At 39.1% G+C, this 21,710-nt stretch overlaps 1 protein-coding gene across 1 annotated transcript; it reads right to left on the bottom strand.

The window, feature by feature from the left end:
* Window positions 1-139: 139 nt before the first annotated feature.
* LOC127419364 (fibronectin type III domain-containing protein 7-like) lies at window positions 140-21,707 on the bottom strand. Its single transcript, XM_051660719.1, has 13 exons — window positions 21,668-21,707; window positions 19,093-19,356; window positions 16,705-16,965; window positions 15,234-15,491; window positions 14,014-14,265; window positions 13,630-13,884; window positions 9,957-10,214; window positions 9,455-9,712; window positions 4,586-4,840; window positions 3,209-3,469; window positions 3,065-3,094; window positions 2,198-2,259; window positions 140-1,788 (listed from the first exon to the last, which is right to left on the bottom strand). Exons 1-12 carry the CDS (start codon window positions 21,705-21,707, stop codon window positions 2,237-2,239), a joined length of 2,415 nt encoding a protein of 804 aa, XP_051516679.1. The 3' UTR covers window positions 140-1,788; window positions 2,198-2,236.
* Between the last annotated feature and the right edge of the window lie 3 nt (window positions 21,708-21,710).

Genomic DNA, 21,710 nt, shown 5'->3' with positions numbered 1-21,710 from the left:
AATCTGACATTCTATAGCTTGGTGTTACTTAAAATTTCACAGCTTAGTCCTGCTGTCCACATACTATATGTGGACATCAATTTTTAGGAAAACTATTTGCTCTAGAATTTTTTTTGCTGGTTTATTAGGTGCTGCTAGATACAAATACAAAAGGGAAATAGAAAATGCACACAGCAGTCATGCGGAGGTCTCAGGAGGTTAAAATACAGTTCAATTACCTACTCTCGATAAACATCTTATTTATATCCATTATCCCAGGAAAAATTCAATGAAGTAATCAAGTATTAATGAAGTATTTTTTGTATAGTCACACAGTACAAACAGTACACATGCACTGAAAACTATAGTTCCTATTAACTGTTAAGAGGGACTTTAGACTGACTTTTAAGCTCGCACTCCGGGAAAGGGACAATATCTCCTTAAGCAGTCAGCACACGTTTGTATTTCCTTCAGGCTGAAGTATATTCTTCATAAGATGATACAGTACAGCACCTCTCCTCTAGATTTTGACCCATCTTTACTGGCTCATCCTGATGTGTTTCCCTCACTTTATCTTATTTTTCTCTAGTCAGTGATATTTAACTGGAAGGTGAATCATAAACATTTAATCCCTATAGCTGTGAACAGTTGTGACCATTGCATGCTTTCTTTCTTTTAACTAATGGAGAAGCACAAACTGTTTTTCAAAACAGAAACATACACAGATTATTAATGCAGGGAAATAGTTTTACTGTCAAGGGATTTTATTTCACATCCCAACAAATAATGTATTTTACAAACATCCAAGGGAAGTCCAATTAACAATTTATCAAACTTTACTGATGCTACATTTCCCTCAAAGGCACCACACATAGGGGAGACAACTATAAACCAAATTTGAGTTGAGTTAACATTCAATTACCTGTACCCCTTTTTTTTTCTTCTTTCTTTTTTACTTTTTGTAATCTGATCTTGGAAATGGTTGCAGGCCTTAAAGGGATAGTTCACCCAAAATTAAAATAAAAATCTCTCATCATTTACTCACCCTCATGCATTTTGCAGAAGACAGAATGTCATACACAACTTGGATGGCATGAGGTTGAGTAAATAATGAGATACGTTTTCAAAGAGGGTGAACTATCCCTTTTACCACTAACAAATTACAGTTTTGAATGTGGGGGAATGTCATGTTTGTATGTTGCAAAGAACAAAATATTCTCTCAGATGGAACATATCTGCCTCATAAAAATAATAATAAAAAAAATATATATAAGTTACTATGAACTGTAAGATACATTTATTTGGAAATTGTTTAAGTTGCAATTGTAGAGGAATAAAATAATATGACGCCCAAGTGCATGAATGGTCTGTATAGTCTAAATCCCTGAGATAACAATAGGGATCCCTGAATATTAAGTTAATGAATATATTCATTATTTGGTGTTTGATTTTCTATTATATTGGCCATAGATTAATTCCATGCAAACTGGAAAAACTCACCAAACTCTGAAAGTGAAATCCAAATGTGAATGTCTCACATTAACAGTTCACATTTTGGCATATCTTACAATTCTTTAAAGCACTCAATTTAAATATATAAAAATCAGTAACTAGACACATGTTGAATCCTGACTAATTATATTACTCAGGTGTTACAACATTTGCACTCATTCAAATTGCCTGACTTCATAAGCCGAGACCTCAAAAAGCTTGTTTTGAAATATTCAGTATTTATTTTTTTTCCTGGTCTGGGGGGTGGGGGGAGGTGGGGTCTTTTTGAACAGTCCAGTTGTCCAATATTAGCAGAAGCTGAAAACAACCAATAAGTAACATTTATATAAAACACTGGAACTGATGGTATACATGTAAATATGGCTGAAAGTTATTGCTTCAGTGTAATGGGCATGGATAATATTTGTAAGTGACTGAAGCAATTTTAACACACTGGTGTATTCTAGGGATATATGCCATGTACTTTTGACTCAACACATTTTCATATTATTTTCCTCTGCCTCCTTTTGAATGAATGTTTTCACACCAGCAACAGACATGTGATTTTTTTCCTAATCGTTCATTAATGAATCAATGCTGGTTTGTAGGTACATTATACTCACAAGTGTATTACTAATAGTGCAGATAAGGACCGGTTGTCCTGGCTCAGAGAGAGAGGACTATCTAGTGACTGTAATAAAGATATAGGTGTTTGTACTGCTCATACCTCATGTTGGTGTGGAGAACACACATATGTTTATCTTCATTATCTTCTGCCTCGATAAAGAACTGAGAATAAAAAGAGAGGGTTCAATCAAGGAAAGTGTTTCTTCTTGCAGTGTAAATGTTTCAATTCTTCATATTTTCATAATGATCTCCTGATCTTCAGTGGGGAAGTTAATCACGCTGAATTTCTCACGAGACTCTCTCCAAGCTTCACACATCGGCTGTCTGTGGTAAACGTCACTCATTCGTGGGCAAGTGCTTCAAGGTTAATCATGAACTAGGGATCAAACTATTTAGTTGACAGAGAAGGCTAATACTTTATAATGAGCATCTTGAGATCAACAAACCCAGTCTAAACCAGTCTGGCTCTGGTTCTATCCTGAAACTTACTTTAAAACTCTTAGTTTTTTCAACTTATTTCATGAAAAAGTCCTCAGGATTATTAAACTAACCCTGAACTGTGCTGCCAAAGGTGTATACTGTAGTGTGAAAAGACACAATGTTAGAATGTATAAACAGGGTGAAACATGGAACAAGATTACTTTAACCCAGGGTTTAGAATGACCCTGGGTAAATAGTTTGCATTTCCAAGGTAACAGTGACTTCTATGATTGGTGGATAGCTTTTCAGATTTCTGGGGAATGTAGTTCTTTACTAGGAATTCATCAATAAAAGAATCTGAAATCACACTGACTTTGAAGAAAGTTAATACATTATCAATTATGTGATTTTTTTCCTCCAGAAACCCTACTATTTAGCCCTACACATTTTAATACTTCATTATTTGTTGTTGCCTTGTTTTGATTTAAAAAAATAAATAAATAAATATTCATTTAATTTGCATTTGTGCAAGGATTCTAAGTCTTACCCATTCCAACATTGCTGCCTGAACATGAAACTGAAAGACAAACAACAAGCACCAATTTAATATATTTTTACACCAATTATGTTATTTAGTGCTAGAATCACAAACAGCCCATATCATTAACTAAAAAAAAAAAAAAAACATTACCTGAATAAATCCTGCTTGAACAGAACTGGACCTTGGTTCCATCTCGATTCAGTGGGGCAACAACCACTGAGTATACTTGACCACACACAATCTCTGACACATCACACATGTTGCTGCCAAACTCCGGGCTGCACACGTGAGTGCTGTCACTTCCAGTAACTTCTGCCGTGTAGTTGGTAAGGATGCTGCTGGACCTCCAGTACACACGTAGTGTGTTATTGGCTCCTCTGAAGAGTCGAATACCAGAGGGACAACACTCACCTCGAGAGAGACAAAAACATTTTCAATGCATTTAATAATGTGATGCAACAGTTTGAAAGTGTTTATCAAATCAAGCTAGTGTTTAATTCACTTAAAGGTGATGTGTGTAATTTTTAATTTTCAAATTACTTTCTCCTATCCTAGCTTAATGTGGATGGACAGCTATAAGTAAACCAATGGCAGAAGGGGGAGTGTTCAGGAAAACTTGGATTACAATTTAATTATACAATTTATTTTCTTTCTTTTTTTTATATATATAATTTTTAGCCCCGTTTCTCCCAATTTGGAATGCCCAGTTCCCACTACTTAGTAGATCCTCATGGTGGCGTGGTTACTTCCCTCAATCCGGGTGGCGGAGGACAAGTCTCAGTTGCCTCCGCTTCTGAGAGCGTCAATCCGCGCATCTTATCACATGGCTCGCTGTGCATGACACCGCGGAGAGTCACAGCATGTGGAGGCTCATGCTACTCTCCGTGATCCACCCACAACTGACCACGCGCCCCATTGAAAGTGAGATCCCCTAATCGCGACCACGAGGAGGTTACCCCATGTGACTCTACCCTCCCTAGCAACCGGGCAAATTTGGTTGCTTAGGAGACCTGGCTGGAGCCACTCAGCACACCCTGGATTCGAACTCGCGACTCCAGGGGTGGTAGTCAACGTCAATACTCGCTGAGCTACCCAGGCCCCCAAAATTATACATTTTACTTTTAATTATATTATCTTCAATATTATAGTCAACATGAAACAGCATTTGCAAACTATTTTACTTACATAAAATGACAAAGAGTATTTTTGTGTGAAACAAGGTATTAAATGAGACAAAATGTGGGGCTGGACTTGGTTTTATCAATCAGGAATAACTGGATCCTGAAAAGAGGGTGTTCCATACCAGAAGAGAGCCAGACCTGAATGTGAGTTTTTAGTGTATTGTGGTATGGATCTAGAACAATGATTAAAGTATTTGAATAACACACATTGTAATAAAAGAATAACGTGCACTGATTTCATGTTGACTTAATAATCACTCCAGATATTTAGAAGAAATGTTCTGTGTTTTAGGCATTTGTGGTTGTTCTACCACTAGTGGCATCACAGTCAGTAATGAGAACGCACTGGTAGAGAAGCCATGATAGGTGCAATTTGCCTTATGCCCGGTACGACTGATCGCTTCCAGGGAAACTGTGTAGTTATTGCCGCATGTGATGCATCCCATCAAGCATTCTGTTTCCACAGTGTGACACTGTGCATTGCCCCGTGGTGAAGACAGGGAGACGATATAGGTCTGGGCGCCGTTAGCAGACGACCAGGTGACGTTGGTCATGGCCTGGGTCACCTGTCTCACCGTGAGACTGGCTGGGCAACAAGGTGCTGAGAAAACAAATATTAATATATTATATTTGACTAAAAAGACTTTAAAGCTCTGTTCCAAAACCTAAAGAGCTGCATTATTGTCAACTGACTACATAGGCAGCTTCCTTCTAAAGGCCTTTCCTCACCAAATGCAAATCTTTGCCACAATTTCTTGCTGTGATTAACATTTTGAATCGAAACAATAGATTCCTAACAAGCCATTCTCACCCGGAGCGAACATTTGCGCCGTATCGTGCAGCAGCAAAACAAAGATTTTTTTAAGCTGAGTGCGTCAATTTGTTTTTCTTCGCCTGCCGATGAAATGCCGTGACCAATAAAATATGAGCTTTGGATCACGTGTCAGGAGGCGCTGCAGTTACCAACACAGGCGCAACAGGTAGCATTGAAGCACAGAAAGCTGTTTTGACCACCGACATTTAACACTGAAGGAACTTGAGGAAGAATACTGATCCAGCAGTGAGGATGTGTTTTTCATTTGCATCAAATGCCTTAAAGGTGCATTCAGTAACTTTCATGTCATGTCATCTTGGACTTACAGTGGTGTGGATGCAGCAATATTAATACTATTGCAGTGAACTTTGTATAGGCTATATTTATTTATTTCAAAATGCCTTTGTATACCAAAAATGTAGTGATGCCTCCACAAAAGTATGTCATTGTTATTGCTGTGTTATCATTTACAGTAATTGACAGAAGATAAGTTTTAAAGTATCTATTAATGGGTCAGACTGAAGATGGGTTTTTTGGTTGAAATGTGTTTTATTGTGTGCATTATATAGACTCTTGGAGCGTTTAAATGTTGCCACATTTAATTAGTAACATACAGGGTTTGAGCAAACACAAGTAAATGCACATGGCAATAAGATACAATCAGAATTGTTCCAACAGTACTGACAACATCTGTTTTAACAGTCATTATGAGTTTGCATTATGCAGTTATTTTAAACAAATGCACCTACAGTTGTGTGCAAAAGTTTGCATACCCTTGGAGAATAGGTAATATATGTACCATTTTTAAAGAAAACATGAGTGAGCAGGCAAAACACATTTCTTTTATTTCTTATGGGATTCATATTCAACTGTAGGTTATAACAGAATGGCACAATCATAAAACAAAACATGGCAACAAAGAAAAAAATGAAATGACCCCTGTTCAAAAGTCTGCATACCCTTAGTTCTTAATACTGTGTATTGCCCCCTTTAGCATCAATGACAGCGTGCAGTCTTTTGTAATCGTTGTCTATGAGGCCCCAAATTCTTGCAGATGGTATAGCTGCCCATTCGTCTTGGCAAAATGCCTCCAGGTCATGCAAAGTCTTTGGTCGTCTTGCATGAACCGCACGTTTGAGATCTCCCCAGAGTGGCTCGATGATATTAAGGTCAGGAGACTGTGATGGCCACTCCAGAACCTTCAACTTTTTCTGCTGTAATCACTGGAGGGTCAACTTGGCCTTGTGCTTAGGGTCATTGTCGTGCTGGAAAGTCCAAGAGCGTCCCATGCGCAGCTTTCGTGCAGAAGAATGCAAATTGTCTGCCAGTATTTTCTGATAACATGCTGCATTCATCTTGCCATCAATTTTCACAAGATTTCCCATGCCTTTAGAGCTTACACACCCCCAAAACATCAGTGAGCCACCACCATGCTTCACAGTGGGGATGGTATTCTTTTCACTATAGGCCTTGTTGAGCCCTCTCCAAACATAGTGCTTATGGTTGTGACCATAAAGCTCTATTTTGGTCTTGTCACTCCAAATTACAGTGTGCCAGAAGCTGTGAGGCATGTCAAGGTGTTGTCGGGCATATTGAAACCGGGCTTTTTTTGTGGCATTGGCATAGTAAAGGCTTCTTTCTGGCAACTCAACCATGCATCTCAGTATCATCGTAATGTGCTCCTTGAAACCACCACACGTCTTTTTCCAGAACAGCCTGTATTTCTCCTGAGGTTACCTGTGGTCTTTCTTTGTATCCCGAACAATTCTTCTGGCAGTTGTGGCTGAAATCTTTCTTGGTCTACCTGACCTTGGCTTGGTATCAAGAGATCCCTGAATTTTCCACTTCTTAATAAGTGATTGAACTGTACTGACTGTCATTTTCAAGGCTTTGGATATCTTTTTATATCTTTTTACATCTTTATAAAGTTCCATTACCTTGTTACGCAGGTCTTTTGACAGTTCTTTTCTGCTCCCCATAGCTCAGTATCTAGCTTGCTCAGTGCATCCACGTGAGAGCTAACAAACTCATTAACTATTTATACACAGACACTAACTGCAATTTAAAAAGCCACAGGGGTGGGAAATTAACCTTTAATTGCCATTTAAACATGTGTGTGTCACCTTGTGTGTCTATAACAAGGCCAAACATTCAAGGGTATGTAAACTTTTGATCAGGGCCATTTGGGTGATTTCTGTTATCATTATGATTTAAAAAGGAGCCAAACAACTATGCGATAATAAATGGCTTCATATGATCACTATCCTTAAATAAAAGATTTGCATGATCAGTCATATTTTCAAAATCAATGCCAAAATTTCACAATTTCTGCCAGGGTATGCAAACTTTTGAGCACAACTGTATATACACAAGTATATACAGTATGCGTGACAGTGGCATATAATCTTTATTATTCCTAATGATAACATGTTTTAACCATTAATATTATTTTTTACACTTGATTTGAATCACCCCTCCGACTGCGAACACATGATAATACTGCTAGTTAAGGTTAGGGTCCAGCTGGTGAACTGAAATAGTTTGGGAAAGGGTCTTCTGTTTTCTTTCTCTTTAAGCGATTCAACAACAAACTCTTCATCACTGCAGCAACTTGTTGAGAAATCAGTTTTCTTTTTTCAATTTGCTCACTAGAGAACTCAAATTCGTTTACTTGTCTTGATTGTTTTGTTAACTAGTCAAGTGGTTCTTCTTCTCATCGTGATGGGCAGAGAGCAGGCCAGCTCAAAGGTGCATTAAGCCACCTACCATATCAGGGTAAAATTGCTTGTTGATTAGCAGCACCTATTGTAAAGGCGTGAATGTGCTAATGGCGGTCATTCACATCGCTTTGTATGTGAAAGGGCCTTTCATCTGTGATTCGTATCTCATTATCGTGTTGCCTTCGGTGTGAAAAGGCCTTAAAGCAGCATCTTAACTGAAATGGACCCTCAAAAGTGAACGATTTGAAATGTTCTACATTGGTAGTAGTCATTCAAATAGGGCTCCTTATGTGAAGCGCACAGGATATTCGACTCTAATATTTCAAGAGTTTAGCATTAACATGTTGCTAAGCTAATGATGCAAAACTCTGATAAGCATTAAAATACACAAACTTTGGTAGTCAATTTTTATTAAAACTACATATTTTCATCAAAACTTTTAAGTATTTAATTAATTCTAAGTACTTTCATAATCGAATTTTTTGCTTCATTGATCTTGTCGGATGCATGCCATGCTGTCTTAGAATTTGGTCAAAGAGGTCACTTAAGGCTTGGGCATACTTTGTTTTTTTGCGCTCCAACCATGTTGCCTTTCTGAGTAAACTTTTCTGACCACAAACAAATACGAACGCATTCAACGCATAGCTCTTACAGCTGCATTGTGATACTCTTTTAGTAAAGTCAATGGCTGGTATATGCACCGACGATGCGCACAGACGACGACCGCGTGTCGAGAAAATCTGGCGAAATTTGCATCACGCATACTGTGTGCATAGCAGAAAGCAATACTGACAACTGAAGTATACTCAGACCTTTTGAAGGAAGCATAACAACCTGGTCTCAGGTCCCATGTTACTATACCAACGTTTTTGCAAAATGATCTTTACAGTTCTTATGGGGCTCGTTGTATGAATCGCAGCAGTTTCCTGGTGAAATGAACACTAGAGGCACTACAAACAACAGCAGTTACTATTTTCTTTTACACAAATCACAAGTAAAAGGGCAGATTAACAGTTCATAAACACTTTTTGCCCTGTTTCTCACAAAATGCCTCACACAATCTTATGACAATATTATCTAATGTAGGCTACAGATATTATTAAAACACTTTTACTATAGCGCATGGCTTGTAAGCAATACATTTAACATTAGCATTACATAACCAACTACATTTACAAGCTTGTTCAAGCATGATTAAATTGCACAATAGATCAACTGATAGAGCGTTGCACTTGCAACACAAAGGACCTGGGTAAGAGTCATGAAGAGTATACGAGTAGACACATGAGTCGAAAGTGTCATAGAAATAACACAAAATTACGTAAATTGCATTTCTTTATCTCACATTTGCTTTTATGAAATTATCGGTTAGGTTTAGGGTAGGGAGGTAGGTTGTTTTTATTTAAAACTCAATTGAGCATTAACTTAAAAACATCATCTGTTTGGAATAAAATTGTAATTGATTTAGCGCCACTCAGTGGACATTTCAATTTAGAAATGCTGTTATACATGTAAGGAACCACACAATATAATTTTGCAAAAATGTCGCCACGGTCACTTTTTTTTTTTTTTTTTTTTTTTTTACAATATCAGAATTATGTTGCCTACAGTACTTAGGAAAAGGACCTTAGAATTTTTAGTTTGACTCTGAGTTATGTCTGTATCATCATGAAAACCTGACCTGTTTCCAGGGGAACAGTGTAGCTGGGCATGCTTTCTCCAGCGGAGGATAATGCAATGGCACTGACTTCATAGATGGAGCCACAGGGCAGGTTGGGCACCTGACATGAAGTGCCATTTGAGTGACAGTTGTGTGTGTCGCCCACTGTGTCAGTCACACTGACGGTGTAGTTTGCAGCAGTGTTTGCAGAATTCCAGGTGACCAGCACACTAGAGGTGTTACTCTGACTCACACTAATGATCTCAGGCATACATGGAGCTTTTAGGGAAGAGAGAAAGAGAGACTGTGTCATTTTTTAAACATTTATGTACATGGTTAATGATGTGATGCTCCTTTAATCTGAATTGAAATGAATGAAAATGCAGTTCATACAAGCAATGACTTGAGTATACAGTATGTCTTTTATGATGAAAATGTTTTTTTAATTTCCGGATTAAAATTTATTTGAATTCATTCAATTGTGTGGACATGTTTGTGGACATGCTTATGTATGTCGTTATACCTGTTTCATGTGTCTGTGGGCTGCAGGTGAGGTTGCACCCACGCAGGTCATTACACGGTATGACGACTACGCTGTACCTGCTGTTGCAGGTGAGGTCAGAGAGAGCACACACGGGCGCTGTGTCATTACACAGAATCACCTTGGATGCAATGGCAGCACGAGTCTCATACAGATCCGCCCCACGTACAGGATCCCACTTTATCATCAGAGTCTCCCAGGAAACCGGAGAAACTGTTGTGTGCTCTGGACAGCAAGGCACTGTGGGTAGTGAGAGAGGATAAATTAGGGATGTTTGCACTCATAGGTCACACTTTCCATGTGTTAATACAGTTTAGTACTTTGATTTGTATGAATTTGTTATTTTCTAGCTATAAAAAAAACATTCAATAAATTAAAATCATAAATAAATATATAAATAAATAAATTTGGAACAATATAGTATGACAGAATGGATAACAGGATTGCAGATTTATCATAACTTTAGCTATTACTCAGTAGGGGCTAGCCAGTTTGGCATCAAATGTTGGTTTGTAGTTCTTATATTTCCCATAAATTGAAGAAAATAATTTTCTTAGAATAACTTTAGTTGTATAGTTGAGCTTGACGAATGTCAACCTTTGTAAAAATATAAAAATGTAAAAATTGGATTATTTACCTGAAAATAATGTCAAATTGATATTACTTCCTGTGTGTCAGGAAGTATATTCTGAATATAGAGTAGTGGCCAAAAATATTGGCACCCATGGTAAATATGAGCAAAGAAGGCTGTGAAAATAAATCTGCATTGTTCAGCCTTTTGATCTTTCATTCAAATATTTCACAAAAATCTAACCTTTAATTAAACAATTGAAACAGGAAATATCTCATTATTAAATGAATATTTTTCTTCAAAACGCAATGGCCATAATTATTGTCACCCTTTAATTCAATACTTTTTGCAACCTCCCTTTGCCAAGATAATAGCTCTGAGTCTTCTCCTTTAATGCCTAATGAGGTTGGAGAACACCTGGCAAGGGATCTGAGACCATTCATCCATACAGAATCTCTAGAGATCATTCAAATTCAGAGGTTCACGCTGGTGGACTCTCCTCTTCAGTTCACCCCACAGGTTTTCTATGGGGTTCAGGTCAGGGGACTGGGATGGCCATGGCAGAACCTTGATTTTGTGGTCAGTGAACCATTTTTGTGTTGATTTTTATGTGTTTTGGATCATTGTCCTGCTGGAAGATCCAAACACAGCCCATTGTAATATTTCTGGCAGAAGCAATCAGGTTTTGATTTTTTATCTGTTGGTATTTGGTAGAGTCCGTGATGCCATGTATCTGAACAAGATGTCCAGGATCTCTGACAGAAAAACAGCCCCACAATGTTAAAGATCCACCACCATATTTAACCATGGTTATGAGGAACTTTTCCATATGGCTATCTCTCTGTGTGCACCAAACCCATCTCTGATGTTTACTGCCAAAAAGCTCTGTTTTTGTTTCATCTAACCTTAGAACCTGGTCCCATCTGAAGTTCCAGTAGTGTCTGGCATACTGAAGACACTTGACTTTGTTGTTAGATGAGAGCAGATGCTTTTTATCTTGAAACCCTCCCAAATAACTTATATAGTGATGTAGGTGATATCTGTTTTTTTTTTTGTTGTTTGTTTTTTTAGACTTTCTGACCCCAAGACCCAACTCATTTTTGCAATTCTCCAGCAGTGATCTGGTAGATTCTTGAACTTGAACCATCCTCCTTACTGTACTTACTGTGAGTGGAGATAATATAGACACACGTCCTCATTTAGGCCGATTCATAACATGAATGAACATAACTTTTCTTATAGCCACTTCCCATTTTGTGAAGCTCAACAAATTTTGCCGCACATCAGAACTATATTCTTTAGTCTAACCCACTGTGATTGATGATTAAGGGAATTTGGCTTGTGTGTTACTTCATATTTATACCCCTGTGAAACAGGAAGTCATGGCTGAACAATTTCATGTTCCTAGTCACCCAGGTGCCCAAAAAAATGTAAAATATGAATGGGAATATACTTCAGATAAATTTTACTCATAAGAATTTCTAGGGGTGCCAATAATTGTGGCCAATGTGTTTTGGAGAAAAATATTTATTTAATAATGAGATATTTCCCCTCTTTCAATTGTTTTATTTCAATTAAAGGTTAGATTTTTGTGAATTTTTTGAATGAAAGATCGTCCTGGTTACTTGCGTAACCTCCATTCCCTGATGGAGGGAACGAGACGTTGTGTCGATGTAGTGACACTAGGGGTAACTCTTGTGACCCCTTCTTCATCTCGGCTGGAGGGACAGGTTCTATCGCACCCTTCCGTAGAAGGGTAGCAATCTCCGCGCGCAAGGTAGAAGCGTTTTCGTCCTTCACCAAGGTGAAGTGGATACCGCTGAACCTGGGCGGATGCCTGGCGAACTGAATCGCCGAGTCAAACGGTCCAGACCAGCCATCGCGACGGATTGGAAAGCGCAAGCCACACATCCAAGTTCTGCACAAGGGGGACCAAAGGGACAACGTCATCGGATGTACCGGCTGGTGGGGCCTCGCGGCAGGGCGGAGCTCGAGGTGCCACACCATGTCGTGGCCGTGTTGAGTCTAGGGACGTCGAAGCACTTACCTGGCTCCTTGTGACCACCCCTGGAACAGCCTGGGACGGAGGAGGAAGAGGCCTGACCTCGCAACCCGTGGAGACTGTCACATCGGGGGCAGATGTGTGCCACAGCTGGGCGCGCAGGGGCAGGGAGACCGCCGCTGGTGCCCCAATCCTGCAAGGAAAAACCCGTGGACGGTGGTCGTGATGACAACCGTGCACACTGGGTATGTGACCCAGGGAAGGAGGAAACCGCTCTTTTACTGAACTGTTGGGTACCGCAGCCACTTGGGCATGCGGCAAAATCAAATAAAAAGGCAACAAAAGATTCTCCACCCTGCCCTCCACCGGGGGATGGAGTGGTCTTACTACCAGCTCCAATGCAGTGGGTTTCGTCGACCCTGGGTCACCCGTCTCAGGTGCGCTTTGACAACCTTTGTGGGTTCTTAGCAGCTGGCCGTAAGATGGGTGGCATCTGCTTCCTGCGGTGGGCTCCACGCCGGGGCCAGGCCGAAGCGGCGGAGCCGGTGCAGTCACCACAGGGGGATGCCCTTGGCGACGAGCAGATGGGGTGCGGGATCTTGAGGCGTGCCGGGGCAGGATATGCCAGATAGCCTCCATCTGCTGCTTCACCGTCAAGAACTGCTGGGCAAAGTCCTTGACGGTGTCGCCGAATAGGCCAGCCTGGGAGATGGGGGCAGCAAGGAACCGTGTATTGTCGGCCTCACCCATCTCAATCAGGTTTAATGTTTTCAGGCCTTACTTTGTTATTTTATGTAATATGAATGCAGAATTATTTAAAAAGTTAAGATTCTAAGCTTTCAAATGATACCTCATATGTCTGACTTATGTATCTGGGGACTTTAACGTTTTAAGCGTAAACTTTTCTCGCAATATAGCACCCCATGTGGACTTGCCTGTTGCATCTAACAGGATTTGCTGAGTTCACACAATGGTTTATAGACAAAGAATGCCTCAACTCATCTAAGAAAATATAACTGATGTCTATGCTTTCTGCTTGGGCACTGCACCCCAAACATAACATGAGTGTGAAATGTTCTCACAGGTGGTGTAGTTGAGCACGGGTCCTGGGGGACTCGGTCCGGCCTGATTGTGTGCAAACACACTCATGATGTAGGAGTATCCGCAGCGGCAGTAAAAGTGACAGGATGTCTGGGTGGAGTTGCATGTCTCTTCGATGCCATCATCACTCTTGATGAAGGTGGTGTAGTACTCCGCATGAGGGACAGAGCTCCATCTGACAGAGCAGTTGCCGGCCACCACTTCTTCCACCCAGATGGGCTGTGGAGGACAGGGGACTGGCAAACAAAAAGTTAGACAGTGAGTGTGCAGTATAATGCATTTCAGTAAACCAGACAATATGAATTCCTCAATACATAACTGTCAAACTACTTTTCATTTCCATGTCTGTGTATCAGTGTACTCACAAGAGATAAACTGTACAGGCAGCGAGGGGATGCTGGGTCCAGCCTGGTTAACAGCGGTCACTGTGATAAAATGTGCTTCTCCACAGGCCAGAGGGCTCAGTGTGCACAAGTTACTGGATGAGGAGCAGTTCTGGCCAGTCGAGCTCAAGGCTACATACTGGTCTGCACCTTGGACTAGATCCCATGACACCACAATTCCAGCCACAGGGATGAATGACACCAACACCTCAATGGTTTGAGGAGTGGAAGGACCTACAGACACACACACACACACACACACGCGCGCGCACACACACACACACACACACACACACACACACAGAGTTTAGTAATCCTAAAACTATTGCAGATTGTTATCACAAAAAAATCCCTACATTTGTGTAAATGCTCAATGTATGCTTTGTTGGATCTCCCTATATATATTTGCTAAAATATTCTTTATTGGCATGACAAAAACAGTACATTTTTATTGATTTCTGGAAGTATTGTTCCATTAATTTTCTCAATATGGATTTTTTTTATTTTTTTTTAAACTCTACAATAAAGAGTTCTAAGCTATGAACCAAACCAACCAGCTCCAAGAAGAATCACTATTTTACAATATTTGATTTAAAGCAAAAAATAAATAAATAAATAAATAATAATAATAACAATTAAATGATTTAATTAAGTAAAAAATTACTATACAATATAAAACCTTTGACTTACAGTTATTGAGTATACCTTTATTGCAAAACTCAGACTGACTCAGTTATGTTATTCATAATGCTTCATGAGAGTGGGCAGTGGCTGCCGCATTTCCATGGAAACAGAGACTTCTCTGATCGGTGTATCTCTTATAGAATTATGGGAAGTGTAGTTTTTCCCAGTGAATTTGGCTATGAAATACATAAAACAAAAAAACAAAAAAGGTTCACACTGACTTGTGGCTTCTACAAAAGCATATATCAACTCAGTATCACCAGATAACTCAGTCTCCTAGCTCACGGTAGGTCTGTCTTGAAAAGTTTATCCATAGTGAAAAATCAGTTTCTCTATGGCGAAAATAAATAGGATATTTTTCTTACGGAACCATACGGTTGCACTTTTTTTCCAAGCTTTTATAGTTGCAAACAATGAAAGTAGTGTCGGAATAAGTAATGTAAGTAAAACAACAATAGTGCAAACTGAGTACAAATATTATTAACATATTTAACTCAATTCCGTCAATTTTCTCTTACGTGTGATCTGGCAGACAGTGTTGTCATCTCCGGGAATCTGCTCAGGACTCCAGGCATTTCCCTTTATACAGTAAATGGTTCCAGGCTCCAGGTTTTCAAAATTCTTCAGAGTGTCTGTGGTGTTGTAGCGACTCTGGTTGTATGAGTCTTTCTTAATGATGTTCAGGCTGTAGAGGACAGCATGATTCACAGGCTCCCACTTCACCAGAATACTGCTGTTACTGGGAGAGCTGGTGTTGAACTGTGGGGCAGGAAGGACTTCGGCCGAACAGGAAGAGGGAAAAAAAAGGGAGAGGATGGAAAAGGAAAAGTATGCAGCTGCTTTTAGCCTGATAAATTAGTACAAAAAGGTTTTCTTAAGGTTAAATACTAGATACTGTGCATTTCGTAATAGTGATATTGGCATAAGAGAAAATTGGGAGGTGTGTGAAATTACTGAAAGTAACCGGCCTTTCCTTTCCTTTCCTTTCTTCTTTTCTTTTCTTTTCTTTTCTTTTCTTTTCTCTCCTTTCATTGTTTTTACTTTTCTCTCATTTTCTTTTCTTTTCTCCCCTTTTCTTTTCTTTCTCTACTTTTCTTTTCTCTACTTTCTTTTCTTTTCTTTCCTCTTCTCTCCTTTTCTCTCCTTTTCTTTTCTTATCTCTCCTTTCCTTTTCTTATCTTTTCTTCACCTTTTCTTTTCTTCTCCTTTTCTTTTCTCTCCTTTCCTCTCCTTTTCTTTTCTTATCTCTCCTTTCCTTTTCTCATCTTTTCTTCTCCTTTCCTTTTCATCTCCTTTCCTTTTCTTACCCTTTCTTCTCTTCCCTTCCTTTCCCTTTAATTTTTAGATTAATTTATATAAAAAAATAAATAAAATAAAAAAACACCGGGCTTAGGTTCTATTCTTACCACATCCTGATCTATCAAAACAGCAATCTCAGACTGCTTCAGTGGTTTTAGGTCCCATCCCAAAACTGTCCTATCCCATTGTGCCATTGTAAATCATGCCATGATGTAATTCTGTTCACATACGTACGTGATGTGATTTCAGATAAAGGCTGTTATTATTTCCTGTGTGACCTTCTCAGATAGAAAACATGCTATCTGAACAATAACATAAAACTGCCAAGGGCCGACAGGTGAAGAAGCAGAAGAAATGTTTTTTCATGCCCAGTCCCTTGGGGAGGGCAGCCTTTTTGTCAGGGTTCAACTTCTCATATTTTGCCTACAGGGCCAAGCTGGGTATTGTTACTTACATATGCACACATGAGAACTTTTTCAGTGGAAATGTGAATACAAGCCATGCGTGCTGCTAAAAAATCAAGCCATTGAGATCAGCTATGCTTATCCTGATCTTTCCTCTTTATTTCTCAATAAGAGGATAAGGTTACAGCATTGGGTGAGTGTTAGAGAATAGCCAACTCTGTCCCTCCATGAATGGATCATTTCTTTGGCCTCGGGGTCACGGAGGGTGGAGAGGAGAAAAACATACCTGTCTTTGCCTGCACGGAGATGGATGGCTGGCTTCTGCCAGCACTGTTGATGGACATGACACTAAGAGTGTAGTCTGTGTATGGCTGCAGGTTGCTGACAGTCCCCGGAGAGTTGACAACTGGGGTCTCGGAGAAAAAAGAGCCATCGCTGGTCTCAGCGCGCAGGATGTAGGAAGTTGCGCCTGAGGCATTTGTGAATTCCACAGTAACACTCTGGCTTTCTTTGGAGGAGGCCACCTGAATGGTGGGCACATCAGGAGCTAAAGACAGTCAGAGTATATTAAAGTTTAACAGTTCCACTAAATTTACACATCATCATTCTTATAATTTGAAGCCAACACATGTTGCAGTTTACTGCAATCAATATTGCAAAAAATAATACAAATAAAAATTGAATTTAATAGAATAGAATGGGATTTTTTTTTTAAGGAATGTTGAGGGTCCAATCATATATTACAACTTTGTTTTCATGACGAAAGCCTGTGATCCTGGTATTGGATATAATTTCACACAGATAAGGATTTTATTGCACTGATATCATGTTAACATGTATAATGTTTACATCTTGTGGCAAGTTGAAATGTATTATTATTTTTATAAAAACAATTGTGGTAACCAACATTATGCCACAAATGCTATCAATTGAGCCTAACTTGTATTGAAACCAGAACATTCCTTTAAGACATAACAAACATGTTATCTTTCAATCAATGCACTAAGCCTAGATTAGGATAAAAGGGTTCCCACAGTCAAAGGACCTGTAAACCTGGAAATATCAGATAATTTTAAAACTGGGAATTCGGAATTGTGGCCAAGTGTTCCTGTAGCTCATCTGATACAATGAAAACAAATTATTTTGAGGTGAAGTAAATATAGCAGAAAAAATAATTACTTTCTATATTGACTGAGTTAGTTTAAGCGTGAACTTGAAAATTAAAAATTAAAAATTAAATTGAAAATTAAGTAAATTCTACATTTATGCTTAATTAAAACAAGTAAAAATCAATGCTTTAACATACTTTAAGTAAATATAATTTATGATAACTTGTTATTTTTACAATGTGTATCAATCCTAAAGAAGAAAACCTTGTCATATTTATTCACTAATTTGAGAAATTTTAATGCTAAATAATAAAAATAAAAAAATTCTCCCCTTTTCTCCCCAATTTGGAATGCCCAATTCCCAATGCGCTCTAAGTCCTCGTGGTGGCGTAGTGACTTGCCTCAATCTGGGTGGTGGAGGACGAATCTCAGTTGTCTCCACGTCTGACACTGTCAATCCGTGCATTTTATCTCACGTGGCTTGTTGAACGCGTTACCGCAGCAACATAGCGCGTGTGGAGGCTTCACCCTATTCTCCGCAGCATCCACACACAACTCACCACATGCCCCACAGAGAGCGAGAACCACACATTATAGCGACCACGAGGAGGTTAACCCAACGTGACTCTACCCACCCTAGCAACTGGGCCAATTTGGTTGCTTAGGAGACCTGGCTGGAGTCACTCAGCATGCCCTGGATTTGAACTTGTGACTTCAGGTGTGGTAGTCAGCATCTTTACTTGCTGAGCTACCCAGGCCCCTGCTAAATAAAATAATTACATTTTACTTAACTTTTCAAAGTTATTGCTCCCAGCATGCATTGGGCTATAATAATAAACGAGCTTGCATGTTTTCACTGTTTGCAAGTTTATTTACACTACTATTATTGTTGGTTTTGTTGTTATGTTTAGTAACTTCTTATTTTGTGAAGTCTGAAGTTCATTTTTACACAAAATCATCATCATGTTTTGTTCACCAAGTGTTGAGCTCTGTGTGCCCAACTCAAAGCTGTAGACTTGTTGTCAGTTATTTGCTGTGGAAATCTTTCAAGTACCATGTGGTACATAACATAGTAATGAAGGTTCAAAAGTGGAATGTTCTAGTAAATTGTTCATTTAAATTTTTATAAACTTATTTAAAACTGTGTACATCAGAATTGTAAGAAAAAGTTGCTGAAATATTTAGGTTAAATTTACTCTCTGAATTCAATCAATATTATGTCATGAAATTAAGTAGATTCTACTTTTGTTTTACCATAACAATGTGGTAATATACTGTGTGTGTGTATATATATATATATATATATATATATATATATATATATATATATATATATATATATATATATATATATATGTAAAACATTCCATAACATAACAAAAATGTCATCTTTCAATATATATACTATATACATTATATATATATGAAATATAACAATATATGAAATGTGAAATATATATAAAAATGCCACTTTAAACTTTCTCACACTGAGACATTTTACCTCCCACATCCCATCACTAATCTAGCAAGATGGTCATCATCAGTCATCAGCTTTCAGTACATACCAGTAGATCCATCCACAGTATCATTTGCCAGCACATTCATGAAACTGCCCAGGGCCTCTACCCGAAAGGTGTACGCAGTGTTGGGGCTCAGTGCATTAACAGAGCCCATAACGGTGTTCTGTCCAAAGCTGGTGAAGACCATGGGGACTGGAGAGTTATGCAGGGATGCTGTTACTCTGTAGGACTGTGCACCTTCATATCTGCTCCAGCGCACCACTGCACTCTTTGATGTCACCGTGAAAATACTCACAGTAATTGTGCTGCCTGAGAAACATTGTGGGAAAATACAAGAAACTTTGTTAGAAGGTTATGTTGCTGGAAAAAAATTATAGGAACCAAAACCATTTTATTTATGTCAGTTGTGAATTTGAACTGATATGTTTGATCCAGAAGAGCAGTTTACCTGATGCCTGTAAATAAACAATAAACAAAGAAATGTATTAGATTTTGAACAGTCATCAAATAAACTTGTGCTAAACATTTTCTGTTGTTTTTCTATTATTTTGAACAACTTCTAAATGCTTTTCCTGTTTAAATTTAAAATGCACAGCTAAAGATATATGACAAAACCTTGAAAAAAACAACATGTTTTGAAGTAGTTTAGTGTTTTTTCATTATTATGAGACAATAGTAAAATTATTATAATTATTATTTTTACTTTTACAATTTCCTCTGTTCCCACATCATTTTCTCATGTTCTTCCATTTACTCACTGGTTTATTTTATGAATAAAGGGAAATTAAAAGTGAATAAAAAAAATGACACTCATAATTCTGTTACCTGTGAGATTATTCCAAGCAAAAATACCAGCCACTTGATTCCTCCAAGGCCTGTCATCTTCTCAGATTGAAATCCTAATTGCTCTTTATAAAATCAGATCTCTGCACTCTCTTCTGTTTCTTTTGTTTGTGGCAGATTTAACATGGAGTTTTTCTTGAAGGCATCTCAGGTACTTTCATCTAGCCCCGCCCTCTCAAAAGAGCTGACCAATTAGAGCTGGAAATGTGAACTACCTGCAGACAGGTGTGACAAAAAACCTGCATGGGCAAAAAAGTGCAAGTCCATATACTGTTTGTAAGTGTTGTATATACAGTATATACAATTCTGATCCATTGATTAAACTGGCTGAAAAAGACAGATTTCCCAATTAATGTTTTGTCAGCATTCTTATAAATCAAGTTTTTACGAAAGATTTTTTCCCTCTGTCATTGCTGATTAGTTAAAATTTAAAATAAAAAGATCATTATAAATGGTAAAGGCAAACGCTCCACATCAAACGTTAACATAGCTCCGCCTCCTCGAAAAAGCTGACCAAACAGAACTGGAGATGAGACTGCGCTGGCCAATCAGATGAGAGTTCAGATTGAGCTGGCCAATCAGATCAGGAGATGAGAAACGCCTGTAGACAGGTTGAAGTTTGATGCAGCTCATAGATGTTACTCGAGCAAATAGAACATTATTATCCTTAAAGATGCACTCAGGGGACTGGGTAGCTCAGCGAGTATTGATGCTGACTACCACCACCCCTGGGGTCGCGAGTTCGAATCCAGGATGTGCTGAGTGACTCCAGCCAGGTCTCCTAAGCAACCAAATTTGCCCGGTTGCTAGGGAGGTTAGAGTCACATGGGGTAACCTCCTTGTGGTCGCGATTAGTGGTTCTCGCTCTCAATGGGGCGCATGGTAAGTTGTGCGTGGATTGCGGAGAATAGCATGAGCCTCCACATGCTGTGAGTCTCCACGGTGTCATGCACAGCGAGCCACGAGATAAGATGCGTGGATTGACTGTCTCAGAAGCGAAGGCAACTGAGACTTGTCCTCCACCACCTGGATTGAGGTGAGTAACCGCGCCACCACGAGGACCTAGTAAGCAGTGGGAATTGGGCATACCAAATTGGGGAGAAAAGGGGATAAAAAAAGAAATAAAAAAAGGTGCTGCATCCATCTTCGAGCCTTTTACCTCTCGGAGGCCTCTCCACCGCGGAAAATCCTCGCCGATGTTGATGTGCCTCCTAGCCCTCGACTTATCATAATTCTTCTTTTTTAGTTTATATTCATCTGACCTTTTACTCTTGGTCTGTTTCTCAGCCATTTGTCCTCCTTGGAGTTTAGAAAGTTTGCATCAGACAGATTTGCCATTCTAATTATTTCCCTCTCGCTCTGCCCCCACCCCCCATCCTGTGCATGCACAAGAACCATCCCCTGTTGCTGATTGGCTGGAGTAGTGTTATGTGGATCAGCCAGATCCACTTTGTTTTTGTCCCATTTACAGAGTCAGGGCTGTGTTAAAATACTAGATTTTTTTCAGCCCACCCACGGAACGGACAGCTAGCAGACTGTGAGGAGATATTTGCAGAATTTGACAAAAGGTGTATTGGATTAGAATTACTGAGTGCACCTTTAAATCGGTGCATTTCCCAACATCACATTTCTTCTAAATAAATTGATACAAAATGTAAAAATCAAAATAAATTAACTACAAATCAATGTAAAAAACAGAAATATGCAGTTCGGCACATGTCCACTTGTCCATCAGTCCTCAAAACTGATACACACAAGCACACATGACCACCCGTACTCGTGCACATGCTCTCCTGCCCTATGACGGGAGCACGCATTCG

This window comes from Myxocyprinus asiaticus, chromosome 28, assembly GCF_019703515.2.
Source record: "Myxocyprinus asiaticus isolate MX2 ecotype Aquarium Trade chromosome 28, UBuf_Myxa_2, whole genome shotgun sequence".
In the NCBI taxonomy this organism is placed as follows: domain Eukaryota; kingdom Metazoa; phylum Chordata; class Actinopteri; order Cypriniformes; family Catostomidae; genus Myxocyprinus; species Myxocyprinus asiaticus.
This window is presented reverse-complemented; position numbering and strand designations above follow the sequence as displayed.